Source organism: Plectropomus leopardus, chromosome 21 (genome assembly GCF_026936395.1).
Source record: "Plectropomus leopardus strain MGB_pleo_1.0 chromosome 21, ASM2693639v1, whole genome shotgun sequence".
In the NCBI taxonomy this organism is placed as follows: Eukaryota; Metazoa; Chordata; class Actinopteri; order Perciformes; family Serranidae; genus Plectropomus; species Plectropomus leopardus.
In genome coordinates this window covers 25,991,681-26,011,437 of record NC_142196.1, presented here as the reverse complement: position 1 = coordinate 26,011,437, position 19,757 = coordinate 25,991,681, and the positions used below count along the sequence as shown (strand labels likewise).

General features: G+C 43.2%; 2 protein-coding genes across 3 annotated transcripts in view; both read left to right on the top strand.

The window, feature by feature from the left end:
• Positions 1-2,321, top strand: part of LOC121965561 (gamma-aminobutyric acid receptor subunit rho-3) — a 33,362-nt gene extending 31,041 nt beyond the window's left edge. The window contains 1 exon segment of the mRNA XM_088071622.1: positions 618-2,321. Within this exon segment, the coding sequence (XP_087927748.1) occupies positions 618-920 (303 nt within the window). The 3' untranslated portion in view covers positions 921-2,321.
• A 3,057-nt stretch (positions 2,322-5,378) lies between these two features.
• LOC121960962 (uncharacterized) lies at positions 5,379-17,913 on the top strand. Of its 2 annotated transcripts, none has more exons than XM_042510867.2 (16): positions 5,379-5,534; positions 6,445-10,114; positions 10,916-11,057; positions 11,259-11,399; positions 12,141-12,189; positions 12,503-12,639; positions 12,806-12,909; positions 13,012-13,122; positions 13,286-13,546; positions 13,810-13,880; positions 14,013-14,222; positions 14,891-14,960; positions 15,045-15,170; positions 15,359-15,432; positions 15,699-15,768; positions 16,620-17,913. In XM_042510867.2, the coding sequence occupies exons 2-16, from the start codon at positions 6,455-6,457 to the stop codon at positions 16,764-16,766; spliced, it is 5,373 nt and encodes a 1,790-aa protein (XP_042366801.2). In that variant the 5' UTR covers positions 5,379-5,534; positions 6,445-6,454; the 3' UTR covers positions 16,767-17,913. The 2 variants fall into 2 exon arrangements, with proteins under 2 accessions (XP_042366801.2, XP_087927721.1); XM_088071595.1 differs by having other exon boundaries at positions 13,807-13,880.
• Positions 17,914-19,757: the final 1,844 nt, after the last annotated feature.

The following is a 19,757-nucleotide window of genomic DNA, read 5'->3' as shown; positions in this document are numbered from 1 at the left end:
ATATATATATATATATATATATATATATATATATATATATATATATATATATATTCACAGAATATCACTTGCATGGCTGTCACCCAAAATCATGTTTTATATTAAAGTAAATATTTGGACACAATTTCTCTATAAGTAATTGGTTCCAGGTCTCGCTTTTATTTTGAAGTGTTGTTTCTGTTTATTCTCGCAGTATTTTTTATTTGTTTATTCTCCAAGCCAACGTGTTTTTTACATTCTGCCAATTAAAATTGACAGTTTGACCTTGAAGTAATGAACCCTGAACCCTGGACCGGACCAGCTGGGAACCACTGACAGTCTACATTGTATAAAACTGACGTGTATATAAATTTGGGCAGACGGAGGTTGTCAGACAGAGGGCCTGTAGTTTGACCTGCTTTTGTTTTTCAGGCAGGTGAGGGAGGAAAAAAATACTCACATGTAAATAACCCAAAACAAAAAAAAACGAACACAAAAAACATTCAAAATAAAGAAATAAAATACAGCTGCAAGACATAAAGGTGAGGGTGTGTAAAGATAAATCTCGGAGGTTTTAGAGTATAAAAGTATAAAACTATGAAATGTTAAAAATCACCTTTATTCTCTAAATATTTCAGATCCCGTCCACCTTCAACGCCAGCCAGGCGATGGCCTTTGACGGCTGTTTCCACGACAACGACATTGAGCTGACTCCGTTCTCCCGAGTTGCACCCACGCTGACCTCTGACCCCCTCACCACGCCGGACCAAGTCCCCGACGCCCGGCCCACGGAGGGGACCCGCCTCCGCCGGCAGCGGTCCATCCGCGAGAACGTCAACCTGTTCGTCAGTAACAGCTACATGATCGACTCGTACTCGCGGCTGGCGTTCCCGCTCTCCTACCTGCTCTTCAACACCATCTACTGGAGCCTGTACTCCTGATCCGCCTCCGCTCGCTCCCAGCACTTCCACAGAGTGGCGTTGAGTCAGAGAGCATGCTGGGGGATTCGTCCTCTCCGCCGGGCTCTGATCACCAGACAAAAGCACTCCAGCTCCTCGGAGCAGGGACTCTTAATTGTGCACAATTTCGGCCTCGTGACTGTGCGAGCAGTTTCAGTCCCGAGACGGAAACTAACGGATCATTGTACGTTTTTTTATTTTGTATTTATGAAGCTGTACATGTGACTCTTATCTTGTGATGCTCAAAGATTTCTGAAGGTTATTTCACTCCTTCGTTACGGGGAAATACCAAAAATTATGTGAAAAACATCTCTCCCTTTTTGATGAATATGTGAGCCAACCAGCTTCTGTAGATTTACCGTAAAACTTTGAAATTCCTTTTAAATAATGTAATTTTATTTAGACAGTATGCATTTTAAAAGGTTTTAGCAAAGCTGGTATTTTCCGCCGGTGGTCCCTGGGCAGGTAGGTGAAACAAATTAATAAATTAAAATAAATTAACGACAAAATCTGATCAAAATTTTACAAACATCATTATTCCCACATCCCACCTCATCACGAAAAATCTTAAATTTGTGCAAAATTGCAGCTCTGAAACGATCAGTCATTCCCACATCCTAAAACCAGTTTACCCGCCAACATTCACAATTATGTGCAAAATAAAAATAACATATGCTAAATGCTGGACAGTGTGAAAAAATGTGTTTGGACAACTTGATTTAATAAGTAATTAATTTAAAACGTGTCTTCATAAATATGGAAGTTCGGTAAATATTAATTCAGAGTTTCTTTTGGTTGGAACTAATTAAGTTGTACGAGTTTATTAGTAATCGACTTAAAAACTTATGTTCATAATTATGATGGTTACATATTAAATAACCGTATTTATGAACACATTTTAAAGTTGATTCATAAAAATTAAGTTTTTCACAAATTTAAAAGGAATTTTCAAGTTTAATGTACTGTTACCATTATTATAAACTCGCGGTTTTAAGTTGATTACTAATAAAAATTAAATTGGTCCAACAAATGTTTCCACATTATTAAAAAGGATTTTAAAGGTTTTTTTCTCATTAAATTTTTATATTGTTTATGAGGTTAAAAGTGAATTTATTTGTCCTGCAGCATCATGATGGACTTTTTTAACAGGAATTTTGGGGTTTTATTTATCTACTTGGTTGTTATAATTAAAAATTAACATGGCTATTTTATAGGTCTTGCAAGTATTTTTTTTTTTTTAGACTTTTTGCATTTATATTTTAATACATTGTGATTGACAAAATAACTGTCTTCACAAAATGTATGATCCCAAGAGCCCTGTGAGACAGCAGTCAAAAACGTACATTTTCATTCAACACATTGCTATTAAAAGGTGGCATTTTTTGAACAGAGTGAAGTATTTTTACACTAAAGTTAAAATTTCACCACATATATTTCACTATTTTAAGCCAAAAAACATAAGAAATACTCTGAAACAGCTTTTGAACCTTTACATTGGAAAACGTATAACAGCAGTTAAGAATAACAATGAAATATTTTTTTTAAAAAGTATATTTTTAGACTTTTTTTTTAATATTTGACTTCTTTTAAGTTAATAAAATGTTATTTAAACAATGTTTTTTGTAGTGTATTTCAGAATTATTTGGAAAGGATTGAGATTAACAGCTATTAAAACCATTAAACTTAAACCAAAAAATAAATAAAATTAAACCATTAAATTAAAAAAATGCAAAATCCTTATAATTAAGAAAAATAAGAATTTTGGTTAGGATTTTCAGTGGGTCATGGGAGATGTGTCTGTGGCCCCATTGGCATTTCTAAAAATTTAGGAATCAGCCCTGGTGTGCTTATGTACATATACGTGTGTGTGTGTGTGTAGTTTTAAGCACTCCACTAAATTTACTACAAGAACTTAAACAGATACTTGACAGGTATCTGAATAAAAAACCCCTGAAAAATCGATCATTAATTTTTTTTTTTATGATTTTGGTTTCCTGGTGGCCACTGTAGCCTCATGACTTCCTAAAATAATGTAGAAATAAAATAAAAATCCTGTAATTAAAGTCTTAAAAAACCTGGATCAGCATCGGTTTTCTTGTGCTGCATTCAGATGCCTTTCACAAACACAGTCATTAGATTTCTATTAAAAACACAAGAAAAAAGGCACAAAAAAGACCTGAAGATTAGCTTGAAAACGGGAGAGAAACATTAGGAAATTATCAAAAGAGTTGGAAAAAAATAAAGAAACCTAAATTTATATAATTATTTATGTAAAGTTATGTTTCAGAAAATAATAATAATTATTGTTTATTATTATTTGTAGTCATTTCCTGTTTTTGTTCTTTTATTTATTTAGTTTTTGGTCATTTCGATTAAGATTTAACTAATTTCTTGCTAATTTGGGCTAATTTCTAGTTAAATTACTCATTGCCTTTTTTATGTTTTAGGGAGAAATCACGCAGCTGCAGGTTTTAAAGGGTTAAAATGTTAATTTTCACATCTACAGTGTAAACAGTTGTAACGCACAGTTTCCATAGCAACAGCAGAGCGCGTGTCCGGTCTGGAAAGTCACGGTAACGGCGTTTTTTTATGGACGCAAACGAGGAGGAAGTCCCGCAAACGCACCGCAAAAAATAACAGAAATCAAGCAGGACTTGAACGCAGCAGGAGGACAGGTGACAGGTGAGTTTCTGCACCGTGGTTATTGAAGTCAGCTCGCGCACAGACCGATTTTTACCGTTTAACGTGGATTTATTTCACGTTACGTTAGCTTTAGCTTAGCCGTTAGCTCCTCTTTAACGCCGCTGTTCCTTCTGTGGACGTTGAGAAGCTAACGGTAGGTGGCTAACGGTTAGCGTGTTTAGCTGCCGCTTTTCGCCCGAAATGTCGCCTGATTTCCGGTGTATAAATTGTCAACTGCCCGGTTAACTTGATTTCAATTTGCAGAAGCGTTTTTAGTTTGTTTTCTTAAAAAATAACGAGGTTTTATAAGGTTTATTCAAGTCGTCAACCGACTTAGCTAACGTTACTCCGGGGCGCCTGAAGGGTCGTTAAAATAAACGCGACCGACGTTATTTTCTGTTTAACTGCTTTAGTTTTCATTAAGCTGCATAGTTTAACTTAAAAAGTCTCTTTTGTCGTTTTTAATGTGCGAAAGTTCTTAGAAAGTCAACTTTGGTAGCTTGATTATAACGTTTTTCGTGTTAGCGGGATGTTTGGGGGAATTTAGCCGTTAAAATCAGTTTGTCAACAGTCAGGAAAAATGTTTATTACGTTTTTATGCGTTTAGCCAGAAAACGAGCCTGGACACGCTGTGATGTGATGAGAAGCGATGGAAATGAGTGTATTACATCCGATAAAGGCAAAGCAAGCTAGAAAAGATAACAGATTAAAAGCGTCTGATTAATTTTACTTCAACATGTTGAGAATAACTTTGTATTTCTACTACAAAGACACTGAATAAACAGCAAACAATGTCACAGTTTTGATTTATTTTTTCCATATTTGGGTTAACCTTTTATTTGATATTTTATTGACACACTGATATCACTCAGCGTGATTATTTTCTACTTTCGTTGAGTTTATTTTTTTTAGCCAACATCAGCCCTGATTATAAATATCAAATATTCATATTTTTTTTTCAGAATTTTAGCCCTTTAAATGCCTTTAAATGCCTGTTTTTTTGTCTTGATGCCGTAATGTTTTTAGATGAAAAAACACAAAAATGCATTATTTTCAATATATTACATGCAAAGTAGATTATTTTTGAGTAATATCACAGCCTAGCATATGCCAATGATAAGCAGCAACACTGATTTTTATAAATGATTATTTTTGTGCAGTGTCAAATACTCACACTAATACCACTCTGCACACAAAATGCACTTTTCAAAATCAGGCTATAAGAATATACATTGATATGATTTTCTACTTTCACTGAGGTCTAATAGATGGTATTGGAATTGTATTAAAGTTATTCTGAACAGAAAAATCAATGCTCAATCTCTTAAATCGTCCAACAAGCTAAACTACCCCCAAAACACCGTTTAAAGTTTACTTATGTGAACTGCTCGCTTTGAATTTATTAGCTTGTTGATTCATTTATTTTTTATTACTCTGCGGTTTGTCAGGCTAAATAAAACATTAATTTTCTGCTTTGGTGAAGTGTGATTGCTGTCTTACTGAACTTTGGCATTTATATAGCAAATGATTAACTAATAGAAGTTTGAATGAATACAGAAAATAGTCGTGATTAACAGAGTTGAACTTGTCTGCTCATCACACAGGTGTAAAATTATCACTCTGCTGTTTCCTTCGCAGCAGTTCGGTCTGCAGTATTTACCACTTTTAGTCCAGATTGGGTAAGCTTGTTGTCGCAGTGTTTCCATCACGCCAGCTGGTGTTGTGACTCATTTCCTTCTCTTCACAGTCTCCGTGGTGACCATCGACAGCGGCAGCACTCGTCCCCTTGAGTTGCCCTCCAGCCCGAGTCACATGACGTCAGACCAGAATCCACTGTGTCCAGCTCATCTACAGGTGCCGTTAATGCTCGGAGCGCTGGATCCTGGATACTACTGCTACTACTCCTACTACCAGGTACTGTAATATTAATACTTGCACACAAACATACTCCTACACACACACGCTTCAGTAGTCCAGTCACAGTCACCAGAGCAACTTCAGCTTCAGCCTGCACTGATTTCGGGGCCACCTCAGTGAAAGGACAGCAGGCCAGGGGCCAGTTGCAGCAGCACCAAGTTTCTAGGATTTTCTGACATTTCAAGATGTTTGTAGGATTTTAGAGTACCCGTCACCTTATCAGGAGCCAATTTTGCCCGCGGGCCAAGACTTGTGTATCACTTCACCAGATACACAAGCTTCTTTGGACTTAACTCCGTTGTCAGATTTCAGCCTGGAAAATGAGAGAATCACAAAATCTGTGAAGTAAATAAATATAAGTTTATTTCATGTATGTTTGGGGGGTTAGTGGCCTTGTGAGGTAGGCAGGAGGAGTTTGGGAGGGGGGAGGAAACAGCAGAACTGATGTAAGTTGAAGGGAAAGGTATCAGTGGGAGGGAAAGACAAGTGAATGGTGGGATGGGAGAGAGGAAGAGGGGGGAGTTTTGGGGAGGGAGAAGAGGCGGGACGTGCTGCATTACTGCTCTCTGATTGGTGGCCGCTGGGCCATGTGTTGACCTCTCTCAAACTGTAGCCTAACTAGGGCTCCCACATACATTCACACACACACACACACACACACACACACAAAGTGGTGTGCAGCCCTCTGCTGAGTGGCAGGGACATGTGAGCTCCTTCACATTTGCTATTCTGGGCAGGGGAGGGGAAAACTGGGAGGGAAGGGGCGAAGCAGGGGGGAGCAGAGGGTCTTTTCTCTTTCTGCATGTGGCTGAGCCATCGTGAGGAGCTGCTCATGATTTTTGTCTCGTGTTGTGTTGGCTCCGAGTGTGTGTGGCCATAGCAGTCTTGTGTTTTATTCCCACTTTAGGCCGGAGAAGATGGGGTGCTGCTTTAGTAAGGAGGTCAGCCCCGGCCTGCAAAATGAGAGGAGCAGTCTGATACAGCAGCCCCAGCTCCACGATGGGCTCAGTGAGGTGACGGAGCAGGTCAGGCAACACGCTGCGGCTGTAGCTCAGCATGTGTGCCTGGTCGAAGAGGACACTTGTGTGGCGGAGAGACCGGCCCACAGGAGGGCACTCAGAGATGAGGAACAGCATCCAGAGCTGGACGATGAAGTCCGGGCAGAGGCGCCCGTGGTCACCGGGGACAGCACCACGCGGACTGAGAGGGATCTTGAACCAGGCGGTTCTCACGAGGAGCAGGGGGCTATTATTAACACGGCCAGCACAAACACACATGCAAACACGGACACAGAGGCTGCCATGACACATACTGCGAGGCCCAGCTGTGGACCGGCTCCGTATATGGAGGTGCCCACACGGAGTCCTGCTAAGCAGAAGATTTTGGAGAATGCCACACGCAGGGCTTTGTGGTTCAGTCAGCCCCCAGACGGGCTGAAGCACACGCAGAGAAATAGCTGGTCCCCTCCCGCCAGGTTCCACCCCTCTAACTGCCAGGGCAACATCACAGTGAGTGAGGTGTCACATGTCCAGCCGCCGCCGCTGGTCAGCGAGTGTCAGGCGTCAGCACAGGGTTCCCTCAAAGCTGAGGAGGAGGAAGGCGAGGAATCCTGTGACGTCACGACAACGCTGTGCCAAGGCTTCGAAACAAGAACCCGGAGCTTCTACAGCATTTGTCCCATTGACGCCGATGACCTTGAACATGACCACAGCCACTCCCAAACAGCTGGAGCGGCACACTCACTGCGCACAGCTGAGGCAGAAACAGCTGCTGCGCCCTGCACGGCGGAGTCCCCGACCCCCAGCCAGTCACACACACAGGCATCCACGGTCTGTCCGCAGGTGTATGTGACAGAATCTGAAATGACCAACCAGTCACATGATGAGGATCCAGCGTCGGTGCAGTCACCAGCTGCAGAGCCGTCCTCCGCCATCCTGCCGCAGACTCACTCAGACAGTTCGGTGTCAGCACAGCAGACCGCCTTCCCTCATCCTCCTGCATCTCCACGGCCGGTTGACCCTCCGTGTGACCCGCTGCCCCCGTCACACAATCCAATAAACAGCGAGGAGCCTCAGGTGTCCACGCCAGACAAACCTGAAGATCTGAACTGTCAGACAGCTGCAGAGGACACACGGGAATCCAGGGATGACATGATGATGACGTCACAGGCAGATAAAAGTGCATGTGTGGAGGAGAGTGAACCTGTGGAGGATGAGACAGTGAGGGGATCAGAGGAGAGTGTGTGTTCAGTGGAGCAGAGTGTGTGTTCAGTGGAGCAGAGTGTGTGTTCAGCGGAGGAGAGCGAGTGTTTGAGGAGCAGAGCTGCAGAGCAGGTCCTCAGCACCACAAAAGAAACAGTGTTTGATTCCCAGGAGGAAGAATCAGATCAGAGCAGCTTAAATCTTCTGGCTGTTGGCCCTGAAAACTCTGAGCGGTTAACAGAGCCGAACATCCAGAGTTCACAACCAGCGGCTGAAACTGTAGACAAGGATTCTTCCCCCCCCAGTCCTCTGAAGCCTGACCTCGCCCTCCAACCGCTGCGTTGGGAGGAGTTTGTTTTCCCTGAGTCTGGAGGACACATTGAGAAGGATGAGGTGTCCCTGCAGAGCGAGGCTGTCCCTGTGAGTATCTGCAGAGGCCGCAGTGAGGAGGACGACGTGGGCTACAGTGGCACAGCAGACACGACTCTCACCCAAGTGTCCTCATTTTCTACCATCTCAGCTGTGTCATCGCTGCCCACAGAGCTGACCGCTTTCTACCACACCGATCACACACCTCCCTCAGACTTAAAAACCACATCTCACCAGTGTGACTCCATCACGTCCGACAAATTAGATGTCACTTCAGACGATCCGGCGTTTGAATTGAGCAGCAGTTTGCCTCCTAGTCACGTTGTTGAAACTGTCTTCAGTGTGTCTGAGCACAGTGCCGCCAGGTTTGATGGCGGTGACAAGCAGCTTGACAGCTCTGTGTCAGCCGAGCCTTTTCACAATGTCCTCACGAGCGGCGATGACAGACAGACTGTTGAAAAAACAAAACCAGAAATCTGTCAGAACAGCAGTCATGTTGAGAGAAGTGACGCTGCAGATGCTGAAACAGCCCAGGACGCCTCTCACCTGCAGACGAGTGACGGGGACCTGTTGTCAGACAGCTGTGACGACTCGATGGCTGTGAACACGAGCGTCGCTCTTCTCGGCCCCGAGGACCCCGAGAGCAGCGCTGAAGACTCGAGCTTCGGCTCTCTCACACAGCCACCTCCTGCTTCCTCCACTCCACCTCCCTCTTCTTCGTCTCCCTGCACATCTCCTGAGGAGGGCGAGCGCAGTTTATGTCCAGAGACTGATTCTGCTGAGAGTGAATGCAGACTAATCCAACTTAGTCCACCAGAGAGACTCTTTATTCATGCATGTGAGGAAACAGAAGAGACAACAGCTGCACAAGGGACTCCGATTGATCCTCCAGTCAAACATAAATCTGCAGATACAGAGGAACAGCACCCCCTAACTCCTCAAACTGTCTCTGAGCCTGTCTCTGAGCTTGTCTCTGAGCTTGTCTCTGAACCTGTCTCTGAGCTTGTCTCTGAGCCCGTCTCTGAGCCCGTCTCTGAGCCTGTCTCTGAGCTTGTCTCTGAGCTTGTCTCTGAACCTGTCTCTGAACCCGTCTCTGAGCCTGTCTCTGAGCTTGTCTCTGAGCCTGTCTCTGAGCCTGTCTCTGAGCCTGTCTCTGAGCCTGTCTCTGAACCTGTCTCTGAGCTTGTCTCTGAGCTTGTCTCTGAACCTGTCTCTGAGCTTGTCTCTGAGCTTGTCTCTGAGCTTGTCTCTGAGCTTGTCTCTGAGCCCGTCTCTCAGCCTCCAGAATTATTAACCTCCAGTGTCTCCTCTGACTGCGTGAGCCCTGAGGTCCACCTCAGCCTGCAGCATGACACTGCTGACTGTTTACCTCAACCTGGAGGTTCATCAAGTGAGCCAGAGGAAACTAACGAGATGACGTCTGCCTTTGACATTGATATTCGTCAAGAAACTCCCAAAATTTTAGCCACTGAGGTGCCGTCCCAGAGCACTGAGGTCCGTGCTGATACCAGCATCTGTGATGTGATTCCTAACGACTTCAGCTGCCCGGACGAGAAAGCCTCAAGTTTGGACTCCAAGGAGGACCAATCCCTGATCTCAGTGGACCCAAATCAGATTGATGTTTACGCCTCAACTCCGTCCTACGAGATTCACCTCCTGGGTCAGGAGCCGCCGGCGACCGCTGAGGAGGGAGAGAGAGAAGGAGGGATGAGGGAGATGGTGTCCGAGCTGCTGGGAGAGGACGCCGACTCCTCCGTCTGCCGCCTCTATCCCCACCCCTGGATCAAGCTGGGTCTGGAGGAGACCTGCAGGGGCTGGGCCCAGGGCGCGTCTGTCGACGAGCCCAACCAGGGCGAGAGCAAGACGGGCGCAGGCGACACGGAGCAGATCCCGGCCTTGGTCTCGGAGCTGCAGCCGTCGATGGCTCTGCTGGGAGCTTACCCCTACAGCACTGTGATGCCTCAGGGACCCTGCGTGTGGGACTGGCACACAGACTGCACCCCGTCTGTAAGTGTTCACTCAACATGAGAGACAGCCGGGTTCAGCGCTCGGTGTGATGCTTTATCCCCGAAGTTAAAAAAAAAAGCTTTTTAATGTGATTGTGTCAGGGAAAGAAAGACTCGTCTGGGCGCAGTGAGCAGGTCAGCTCCAAAGATCAGCTCCCACACTGCAGCAGGCAGAGTCTAAACACCACTTTTCACTGTTACATAACGAGTCGTTGTTCACACAGACGGCCTTCATACTCAGTCACCGTTTTGCAAGAATGAGATAGAAAATGAAAAAACAGGAATAATGTGGCTGCACAGACCTGTGGTAAAACAACTTTGATATAAAAGTTGTAAAAAACTCAGATTCAGAATCTGTTTTCTGAAGAGGCTGCTGTAGATGAAACTGAAACAGGTGGATAAAGTGCGGAGTTGAATCAGCTGATTCAGATCTGAGAGAAAATCAGTGACACTTGTTTTCTTTCATGTTTTCGTTGTAGCTTTGAATGAGAGTACAAAGCCTTTCATTCTTTGGATTTTGTTCAGTACCTTTAATTTCAGTTTTGGTTTTCGGGTTGAGTCACGAGAGAACATTTTCTGTCTGTTGTTGATGTGACACACCTGTACACAAAAGCTATTGTCTGCCGTTCGATTCGGTTTGATTCCCACCCACAGTCCTCTGCTGCAGATCACCCCCCCTTTCACACTCAAGCTGTCCTATACAATGAAGGCAAAAGCCAAAAAAACGTTTTTGAAAAGATTCTTATTGATACATCTGACTGAATGATTCCTGTAAGGTTAATATTGTGGCCTTTTGTTTCAGGCACCGGCTGCTGCCCCTAGCCTTAACCCGGACGCTCAGGTATGGACCAATCAGAACTTTAACTTGGACGTCCCCGGCTCCACCTACCTTCAGGCTCAGCAGCCATGGCTGCAGTTCACCGACGACCTGACCAGTCAGGAAGGTAGGCTGCAGTCCCTGAGAGACTGGACCCCAGAAAGAAATGTGAAACTTCATCAGATTATTATTGTTCTCCCTTCCAGGCGATTTTCTGTCGAGTTTGTAATTTATTCTATCGGCAAACAGCATTGCTGAATAAATGTTATTGTCTGCATATGAATCAAGTTGTGCTCTGGTGGTGAGATGATGTCGGGTTGGTTTTTAGGATACGTGCCGGACTTCCAGCTGGGGAACGTCGGCCTGGCTGAGGCCGTGGTTGAGGCAGATCCCAGCACGTTAGAGTACCAGCTGCTGACTGCTGAAGCTCCCGTTACTAATGGAGAGCCCATTAACCCACCTGTTACAGGTATCACTTTAAAGCCTCTGGGAATCCAAACCACCAAAAACTTCTGATAATTTCTTTCTTGTAATTTAGGGTCTGCATGATGAAAAGCATAAAAATGATCAGACATTAACCACAATCAAAATTTCAAGTCTTGTCATTTTAGTTTTTTCAGTTTCCTGAAGCTGGGTTGATTTTGGGTGTGTTTATCCCCGATCCGTATCAAGTAATAGTGACAAAGCCAATCAAAACCTCTAAGTCAGGTGTCAGCTGATACTAATTTAACATGCCGAACTGAATTCTCTCAACGCTCCTTTAAATGGGGTGCGTTCACAAACTCTCACTCTGAATGTCGGAGTCACTCTGGCACAAACTGGACTGTTTGAAAAATTCGGAGCGCTGTTGGAACGAAGCGTTCAGTTATCCAGAGCAGCGATGAGTCAAAGGGCTGAACAGACAGAGCTGCACCACGCTGACTGTGCTTTGCTCCACGGCTGTATAAATGCTGTTATCCTCAAAATGAGCTGCTTTCAGCTCGGTTTTCTAATATTTGGCAGCATTTGGTTCACTCTGGTCTTTGTAGATACTTAATGAGACGCTCAGCGTTGATATAATATGTGCATTCTTTCTATTTGAAGCCACATGTCCAGAGGTTTTAACTCAGTTTATAATAACTGTATTTATGCTTTACCACCATAAAACTTTGCAGAGTTTTTTTTAAACGTTGATTTTGTCGGATGTGGTAATGGCTTCCTTTGATTTCAGATGAGACCAGAGAAGAGCTGAGGACAATTTTGGAGTCCTGCCTAACCAGGTAACAACTCACAACTCATCATCTTGGTTCTCTTGAAGACGTCTTGCCATCAGATATTAATGTGATCACTGACTGGTTAGAATAACATGTTGTTTAAGCATAAAAACTGTAGACTGTAAGTCAGTGCTCTGATTAAACAGTAAAAAATACAGAATTTGGTTTGATGCTTTCTTAGTTATTCTAGATGTCATTGTGTTTAGATAAAGCCTTTCCTCATCTTTCAGTTAATTAATCAGATTTGTTTGTGGTGTTTTGTCCAACTTGTCTCTCCTGGACAGAGTTTGCTCTCATTGACTCTTCTGTCCCCCCACAGGGAGCACCTTGGCAACGACCTGTACCTCAACTCTCAGATGGACAGCGACCAGTACGTTCCCATCGCAACCCTGGCCAGCCTCGACAAGATCAAGAGTCTGAGCACAGACCTGGACCTCATCTCCGACATTTTGAAATGTTAGTGTTTATTTCTCTACGTGTGTTTGATAGAAATTATTGTGTAGGTTTTGATTTGGGGAGTTTTGTTTTTTTTTTTTTTTACCATAAACCAAATGTCATCAAATAATTCAAGAAAAAGTGAAGAGTGATAAATTTAGTACTAAGACTTTGGCCTCTCTCGCAGCCCTGCCGCTGGTCCAGGTGGCTCCATGTGGACTGAAGGTCCGACCCTGTCAGAGTCGATGTGTCGTCATCCTGCGCGAGATCCCCATAACCACACCTAAAGAGGCAAGAGTCCTCCTCTGCTGTGCTCTGCTCTCTGTGAAATGTGTGTTTTAAAAGTCAGTTTGTGACAGTTTCACTGTGTTTAACTTCCCGTTTGCGCTGCAGGAGGTGGAGGCTCTCTTTAACGGGGAAAACCTTCCAAAGTTCTTGAGCTGTGAGTTCGTGAGCAACGATAACTGGTTCATCACCTTCAAATCTGAAGCCGAGGCACAACAGGTGAAATACATTGTTATCTTATTGTTTCTAATCACTGAAGCGATGCGTTTGATGCAAGTGCTTTAGATATTTCCATCGCAGTAGACTGCAGTGTAAGAAGAAGACTATGAAACAGGTGGCAGACTGTGTAACTCATGTGTAACCGTCTCTGTGACGTCTTTAGGCCTACAAGTACCTCAGAGAGGAGGTGCGTGAGTTTCAGGGGAAGCCAATAATGGTGAGGATAAAGGCTAAAACCATGGCAGTCACCTCGTTTGCCCCAAAAAATGGCTACAGACCCGCCCAGATGGACCAGTGTGGCAATCATTATGGCTCGTACTTCCCCTCGAGCACCTACCAGCAGCCCTGCCCCTCCCAGCAGCTGTACGACTTCACCACCGAGGTGTGGGCTTCAGCCGGGGCGGGATTCCCAGATTGTGCTGAGGTGAGTCTTTTTCCATTGTAGTTTTACCAAATATGGCTTCTTTGAAATACCACATAAACATAAAACATAAAAACCTTTTAAATGGGCTTTTTTTCCCCAGTTGACGTGTTTCCATTAGGCGTATTTTATATTTGCAATTTCAGTTTGCACAGTCTGAGGGTTAACTGGAACCCGCCCTCTGTTGCCGGTAATGGCTCATTGAATATGTGTTATCTTGTGTTGGCTCATGATCAGTGTGACTTATCTGCTGTTTCTGTCAGCAGCATCAAACATTAATGAATGACTTCATGAATGGATTCTCCAGTTTCAAACCTCACAACCCGCACAGGCCGAGGTAACTGCTCATCAAGTTAATAATTATTTAAAAAAGAAACCTTTGAACTAAATTATTAGGTGTGCCTTTTTTGTCATCATACTGTTAATGACTGTTTAAGTATGCACTCAGTGGCATTTCTGATTTTTCCAGGAGAGGCTCGAGGTGGTCAAATGGTGGAGACCGCTGGCAGTCCAATCAGAATGACTCCTCGCACCCGTCAGATCAAGCACCGTTGGAGCGCTCCTCGTCTCCCGTGAGGCCGGGGCGAGGGCGGTCGCGGGGAAACACGCGCCGTCCCAGCAGAGGTGGAAGGACGGAGCCCAACAAGCAAATTTTGTCGCCCACTTCTGAAAGGGGAAGGTAAAGAAAAGTCAAGTCAGTTTTTAGGAGTTTAGACTTGAGTCTCAGTTTGGCTGTTTAGTCTTTGAAGGATGAGAGAAAAGAGGAAACACACCGTAGAAGTAGAAGTGCTGACATGGTGCAAAAAAAAGGTCAAAAAAGTACTGTTTCGATGACCATGTGACCCAGCTCTCCCAGTGACCACAGTCATGAAACCAATAAACAATATCCCAACACACGAACAAAAAAAAATGAATTAGACCATCAGCTTCAAAGCGATCATCGATCATCGACACGTTTCATCTGGAAAACAAGTGAATGAAAATGTTGGCACACAAACGGAAAATCAACAAGAACAGAGTGAAACCAACAAATCATAAAACTGCAGAGACAGCTAAAGACAGTCAAATGATAAAGACAGTAAAAGTGACAGCAGGTGCATTTGGGGATTTATGCCTGAATTAAACATAATCATCGAGACGTTGCCGTAGTAACAGCCAAGGCTACAGCAATGTAGAGAGTGATTTAAAGCGGTGGAGTGTCTCTGTTATTCTCTGTTAATGACAGTGAAGGTTTGCTGTGAGAGGCAGCACCGATCCATCATAACAACACACACACACACAAACACACACACACTCAGCTTTGACTCTGAGCTGCAGTCACATCACTGCTCCGCTGTGTCTCTGAAGGAGAGGGACCTTCGTCCAGGGGAGGAGAGGGGCCCCGAGGTCATGGGACAAATCCGCTGGAAGCAATCGTGTAAGTGCGCAGAGTTAACAGTGTTTGCAAAGTACCCGGTGTTGTGTGTGTGTGTGTGCGTATTGACTGTGTGTGTTTGTGTAGAACGCACCAAGTCAGTCGCCTCCTCGCCAGCCGTCTCCTCCTGAGCTCGGCCTGACGAGCTTCCCTCCTCTTCCTCCAGCAAACACTGCCATAGCAACGACACCTGCAGCGAACGGCGACGCCAAGGTGACCAAGTCTCTGTCTGACACACACACACACACACACACACACACACACACACACACACACACACACACACACACACACACACACACACACACACACACACACACACACACACACACAATCTTCTCATGCTCTAAGCCCAGACGGCGTAAAACCTTGACGTCTGTCTCGTCTTTTGTTGATCACAGATTCCAGTGAAAAGCAGCAGCCCGTGTGCATCAGTGCCAACAGTGTCACAAGATCTTCAGCCAATCGTAGAGCAGTAGGTATCTCTGGGACGCAGCTGGATCGTGATTTCTGTCTGCACTACACTCTGCATCAGTTTAAATTCTCTTTATTTACATCCTTCATGGTTCCTTTTACTGATAACATGATCAGATCCGCAGCACGAGCTTCAGCGGTTATTTTCTCTGGCCTGCCTGGCCTGTCAGATGTTTCATATGTGGCCTTTTATCATTTCTGCAGTTGTCATGGTGCCAGCTGTGTTCAGAGCTGTGTGTAGTGAGTTTGTTGTGCTGCTCTCTGCAGGGATGTGAAGGAACGCTCGGAGACGACCAGCGAGGCCAAACCAGCTCAGTTTACACAGGAAGCAGTCACAGTAAGACTTCAGCAGCAGTCTGACTACTTTACCATGTGGAATTCTCTCCTGTTCTTTTATCAGTTTAAAAAAAGCAGATTTTAGTTTACACCGTTTCCTATCAGTAAGCGAGTGTCCGACTGGTGCGTCACTGTATAGCGTTTCATTGGACGCTCTGCCCAAAATGAATCCATCAAAAATCCAGGTTGCTTGTAAGTTTCATCCTTGTAATGCAGTTTATTGCTGATGTAATTTAAACTTTTTACTATCATTCACAATGCCAGTAAAATCATCCTGAACAGCATTATTTGTGAGTAGTAAACATAGATTTTATATAAAATTGCATCAGTCAGCCCAATAATTATGATAATGATAATAATATTTAACAAAAATGGTTATAATAATAAGATTTATATGATTTTTTTGGTGTGCTCAGAGATGATCTATGGTCCAACAAAGTATAAAAACTCCATGTAAAATTTCAGGGGAGATCCTTCCAGACTCAGTGCAGACTTGTGTTCACGTTGGTGCACTCTGATGGTGTTATTATGGACCTCTGACCTTATGGAGGAGTCTTTATGGACATTAATAATGGGCCACATTTTAAATGATACCAGTGTTATCTTGTAAACTCAACATGCTTTTTGGTTTTGGTGCTTAGCCAGAGACTGATTGATAGTAAATATTATAGATTAATGTGTAAAAACTCTCTTCTGACCGTGTTGATTTAAGATGGAGAGGAACGTTAAATATTTACAGAGATCATTAGATGATCATATGAGATATTAGATGAAGTCTGATGAGCACTGTTTAACAGTTTTTAATGTGTTGGAGAGAATCGGTGTGACCTCACCTCGTGCTCTGGTTATCAGGAGTCCAAGAAGCCGAGTTATGCCGAGATCTGCCAGAGAGCATCGTCCAATGAGCCGGTGGCGCCCGCAGACCTCGCCTCCTCAGGGGCAGAGCACGTCCCGGCGTTTCCAGGCCAAGCGTCCGAACCGGCGCTGTTGCAACGGTGATCATATCGGGTGGAGAAAAAAAAAAGACTTTCTGTCCTCATGGTGTCATATAAGCTAAAAATGTATTACTGTGCCGTCCGAAAACACAAACCAGCTGCAGATTTACTCAGGAATTATCTGTGAGTATCATTCTACATTAAGCATCAGAAATCTACTGAGTTTAGGTCTGGATTTTTAAACTGAAGCTTTCATAGAAACAGCAGGCAGCGTGCAGCGGGAGGGAGGAAGTCCGGCTGGTTCAGGACGGGCCGGGCCGGTGTGGACTGCAGGATGTTAACTTTTCAGTTTTTAGTGCGAGAGCTTGAGAGAATCTGTAAATGTTGTTCTGCAGCTTTAGGTTTATTTCTTGGTTTGTAGTTGAGATGAGTTTCCTGAGAGCCTGGTTTTGATTTAGCCTTGTTTTGCTGATGGCTCCTCTTTTCCTGCCGTTTGTGTGTGTTTGACGTTTCCTCGCTGTACAGGACGTTCTGCCATGATTTTCTTTCTTTCTTTTTTTCCATACATCTGTGTTATTCTTGAGTCTACAGGGCTGCTGTGGGCACACATGATGCTTTTTGTCTAAATATTAGTACCACTCACCCAGTTTGTTTCCACTTTTAGACACTGGTGAGATGAACCCAGGTCAAACCAGTGTGTGAGTGAGCACTGGGAGGTTCAGGAATCAAATTGAACTTGAAAGTATGAAAAGTACTGATTATCAAAACTTTATCTTTGCATGACTTTTTTTAATTTACTTTTAGACTTTAATTTATGTCATATTTTTTATTTATGTTCGATAGGAGTGCTTTTGTGTGTTAAAGTTTAAGTCTCGCCTGTGTTGAGAAAGAGGTCAGTGTCCTGATGTCCAGTGTGTTGGACACGGGTAGGCTCATTTCAGGTCGTCCTGTAGACGGTAACACGCCTCTGGCTGGGTGCACTGGTTACTCAGTGTCCATTAACGCGCACCACTTCAGCACAGAGAACCTGAACTGTGTTTGAGCACCTGAATTTGTACCGAGTCTCACGCTCTTTTGTTTAAAATACACCATTTTAAATGTAATCAGCTGCCGTGGAGAAAGAGCGGGCGTGGTTGTGGCACATGTTACTTTGTCTGTACAGATGTACATATTATTGAACAAATATTAAAGTGCCTTTCAAGTTAAAAATACTGATTGTGTTTAAATGTTGATAAAAAGCTAATCAGTGTCTTTTCTTCACCAGACTGCTGCAGATTAACACTCAGTCACACATTCATCGTTTTGTGTCTTTTTAATGTACATATTTGTGTGAAAGCCTGAATATCTTTCAGACGTTGTCTGCTGTGAAGTTGTGCTGCAGTATCACACCCAGAGTCTCAGCACTGACGGCGCCGCGCTCTCGCCCTCGGCTGTGGTTCTGTCTTCTAACCAGAAGATGGCAGATGAGTCCCAGTGTAACGGTCAGTTCTCCGTTATGTGGCCCCTCGCTTGTTTACGGTGGGGATGATTTGATTCCTGGGAGGCTATAGGCCTAATGAATGTGATGAATAATACTAATGAAATACGCTGTATTAGACGGCACACTGATGCTCACTTATGTATCCCTGCCACATTAGGCTTGTTCACTCATAGCCGACTTAATTAAAGGCTGCTTGACCTTAGATATTAATCACTTTATTCTGCTGAGGGTTGGTTTCCACCTGCAGATGTCAAGTAAGGAAAGACCACGTTAGAGGTGAATGAGCAGAGTGTAGCGAAGACAGGCGGTCTGTAAAATAAAGAATGCCTCTGACCAAATATTGCTTAATTAAATAGTTTAGAGATGACATTTGACTTCCAAAACAAAATAAATCTGCTGTTTTTTTAACGTGCAGGAAGCTCACAGACAGGCCCACAAGTGAAAAAGAGTCACAAACTGTAAGTTCAATCTGGTTTCAAGTCAACTAAATCATAAACAAATCAGGATTTGCTACTAATTTTATTAGTCAAACATGACTTATCACTAAGATTTAGTTTGTTCTTGTGTGCAGGTCTTAATGTTTGCACCAAATGAGAGAGTGAGCTTTTGTTCTGAAATAAGGAAAAACAGGGAACCAAACTGCATCTGCTGGTGAAGGCCACATGTTGATGAAAGCTGCAGACATTTTTCAGTAAGTGACCTTGTGCAAAGATACCAAACAAGAAAACTATGTGTAACATTTAAAAACATTTATCAAGGCCCCAATTTTAAATTCCCCATCCAAAACTGTTAAATTCATCCACAATGTAAATACTTTTAGTATTTGTTTTTTAAAAAGACTTTACATTTTATTGATTTATTTATTAATTTCAAGTGTCATTTTATTTTTAATTTTGTTTAAATATTTCCTTTTTCGTGATTATTATTAAAACTAATGGTTTTTAGGGAAATAAGCAAGTTTTAAAACAAATTATATATATATATACATATAATGAATCATTGTATGAATATAATTAAACAAATAAAAAGATTAAAAAACAAAAATTTTAAACTTATTTTTTATTTTTGATTTATTTCAATATCTTCTTTATCATTATTATTTACACCAAAAGTTTAGGGGAAAAAAGGGTTTTTAAAAACAATAATAAAAATTTAAGCTTATGACTTTATTTCTAAATAAATTTTGATATTTCCCTTTTCATTATTATTGATCTAATATATTTGGGAAAATACAGAAGATTAAAAAAATGTAAGAAATTCCACCAAAGCTCTTGATTATATTTTATAATTAAGTTGAATATTTCTTTTTTCATTATTTTTTTTTAAATCTTAAGTTTTAGGAGAAAAAAAATTAGATTAAAAAAATCTAAATATATTTTTTGTTACATAAATACGGACTGTGTCGTATGTGATGAGCAGGTTTTGGGGTCCAGGTGGAAAACGGCACCGTCACTCCTCGCTGTAGGTGTGGTTGCTCGCGGCGCCCCCTGCCGGTGATGACAGGCGCCGCCTCGTGCCTCCGTAGAGTCACGTGACACCAGCGGCAAGAAGCTGCAAACGGCGCTGACTGTGGGG

Coding starts and splice junctions, on each gene's coding strand:
- LOC121960962 (XM_088071595.1), top strand. CDS start 6,455: ATGGGGTGCTGCTTTAGTAAGGAGGTCAGCCCCGGCCTGCAAAATGAG. Junction 12,190..12,502: donor TTGGAGTCCTGCCTAACCAG/GTAACAACTCAC, acceptor GTCCCCCCACAG/GGAGCACCTTGGCAACGACC. Junction 14,961..15,044: donor AATCCGCTGGAAGCAATCGT/GTAAGTGCGCAG, acceptor GTGTTTGTGTAG/AACGCACCAAGTCAGTCGCC.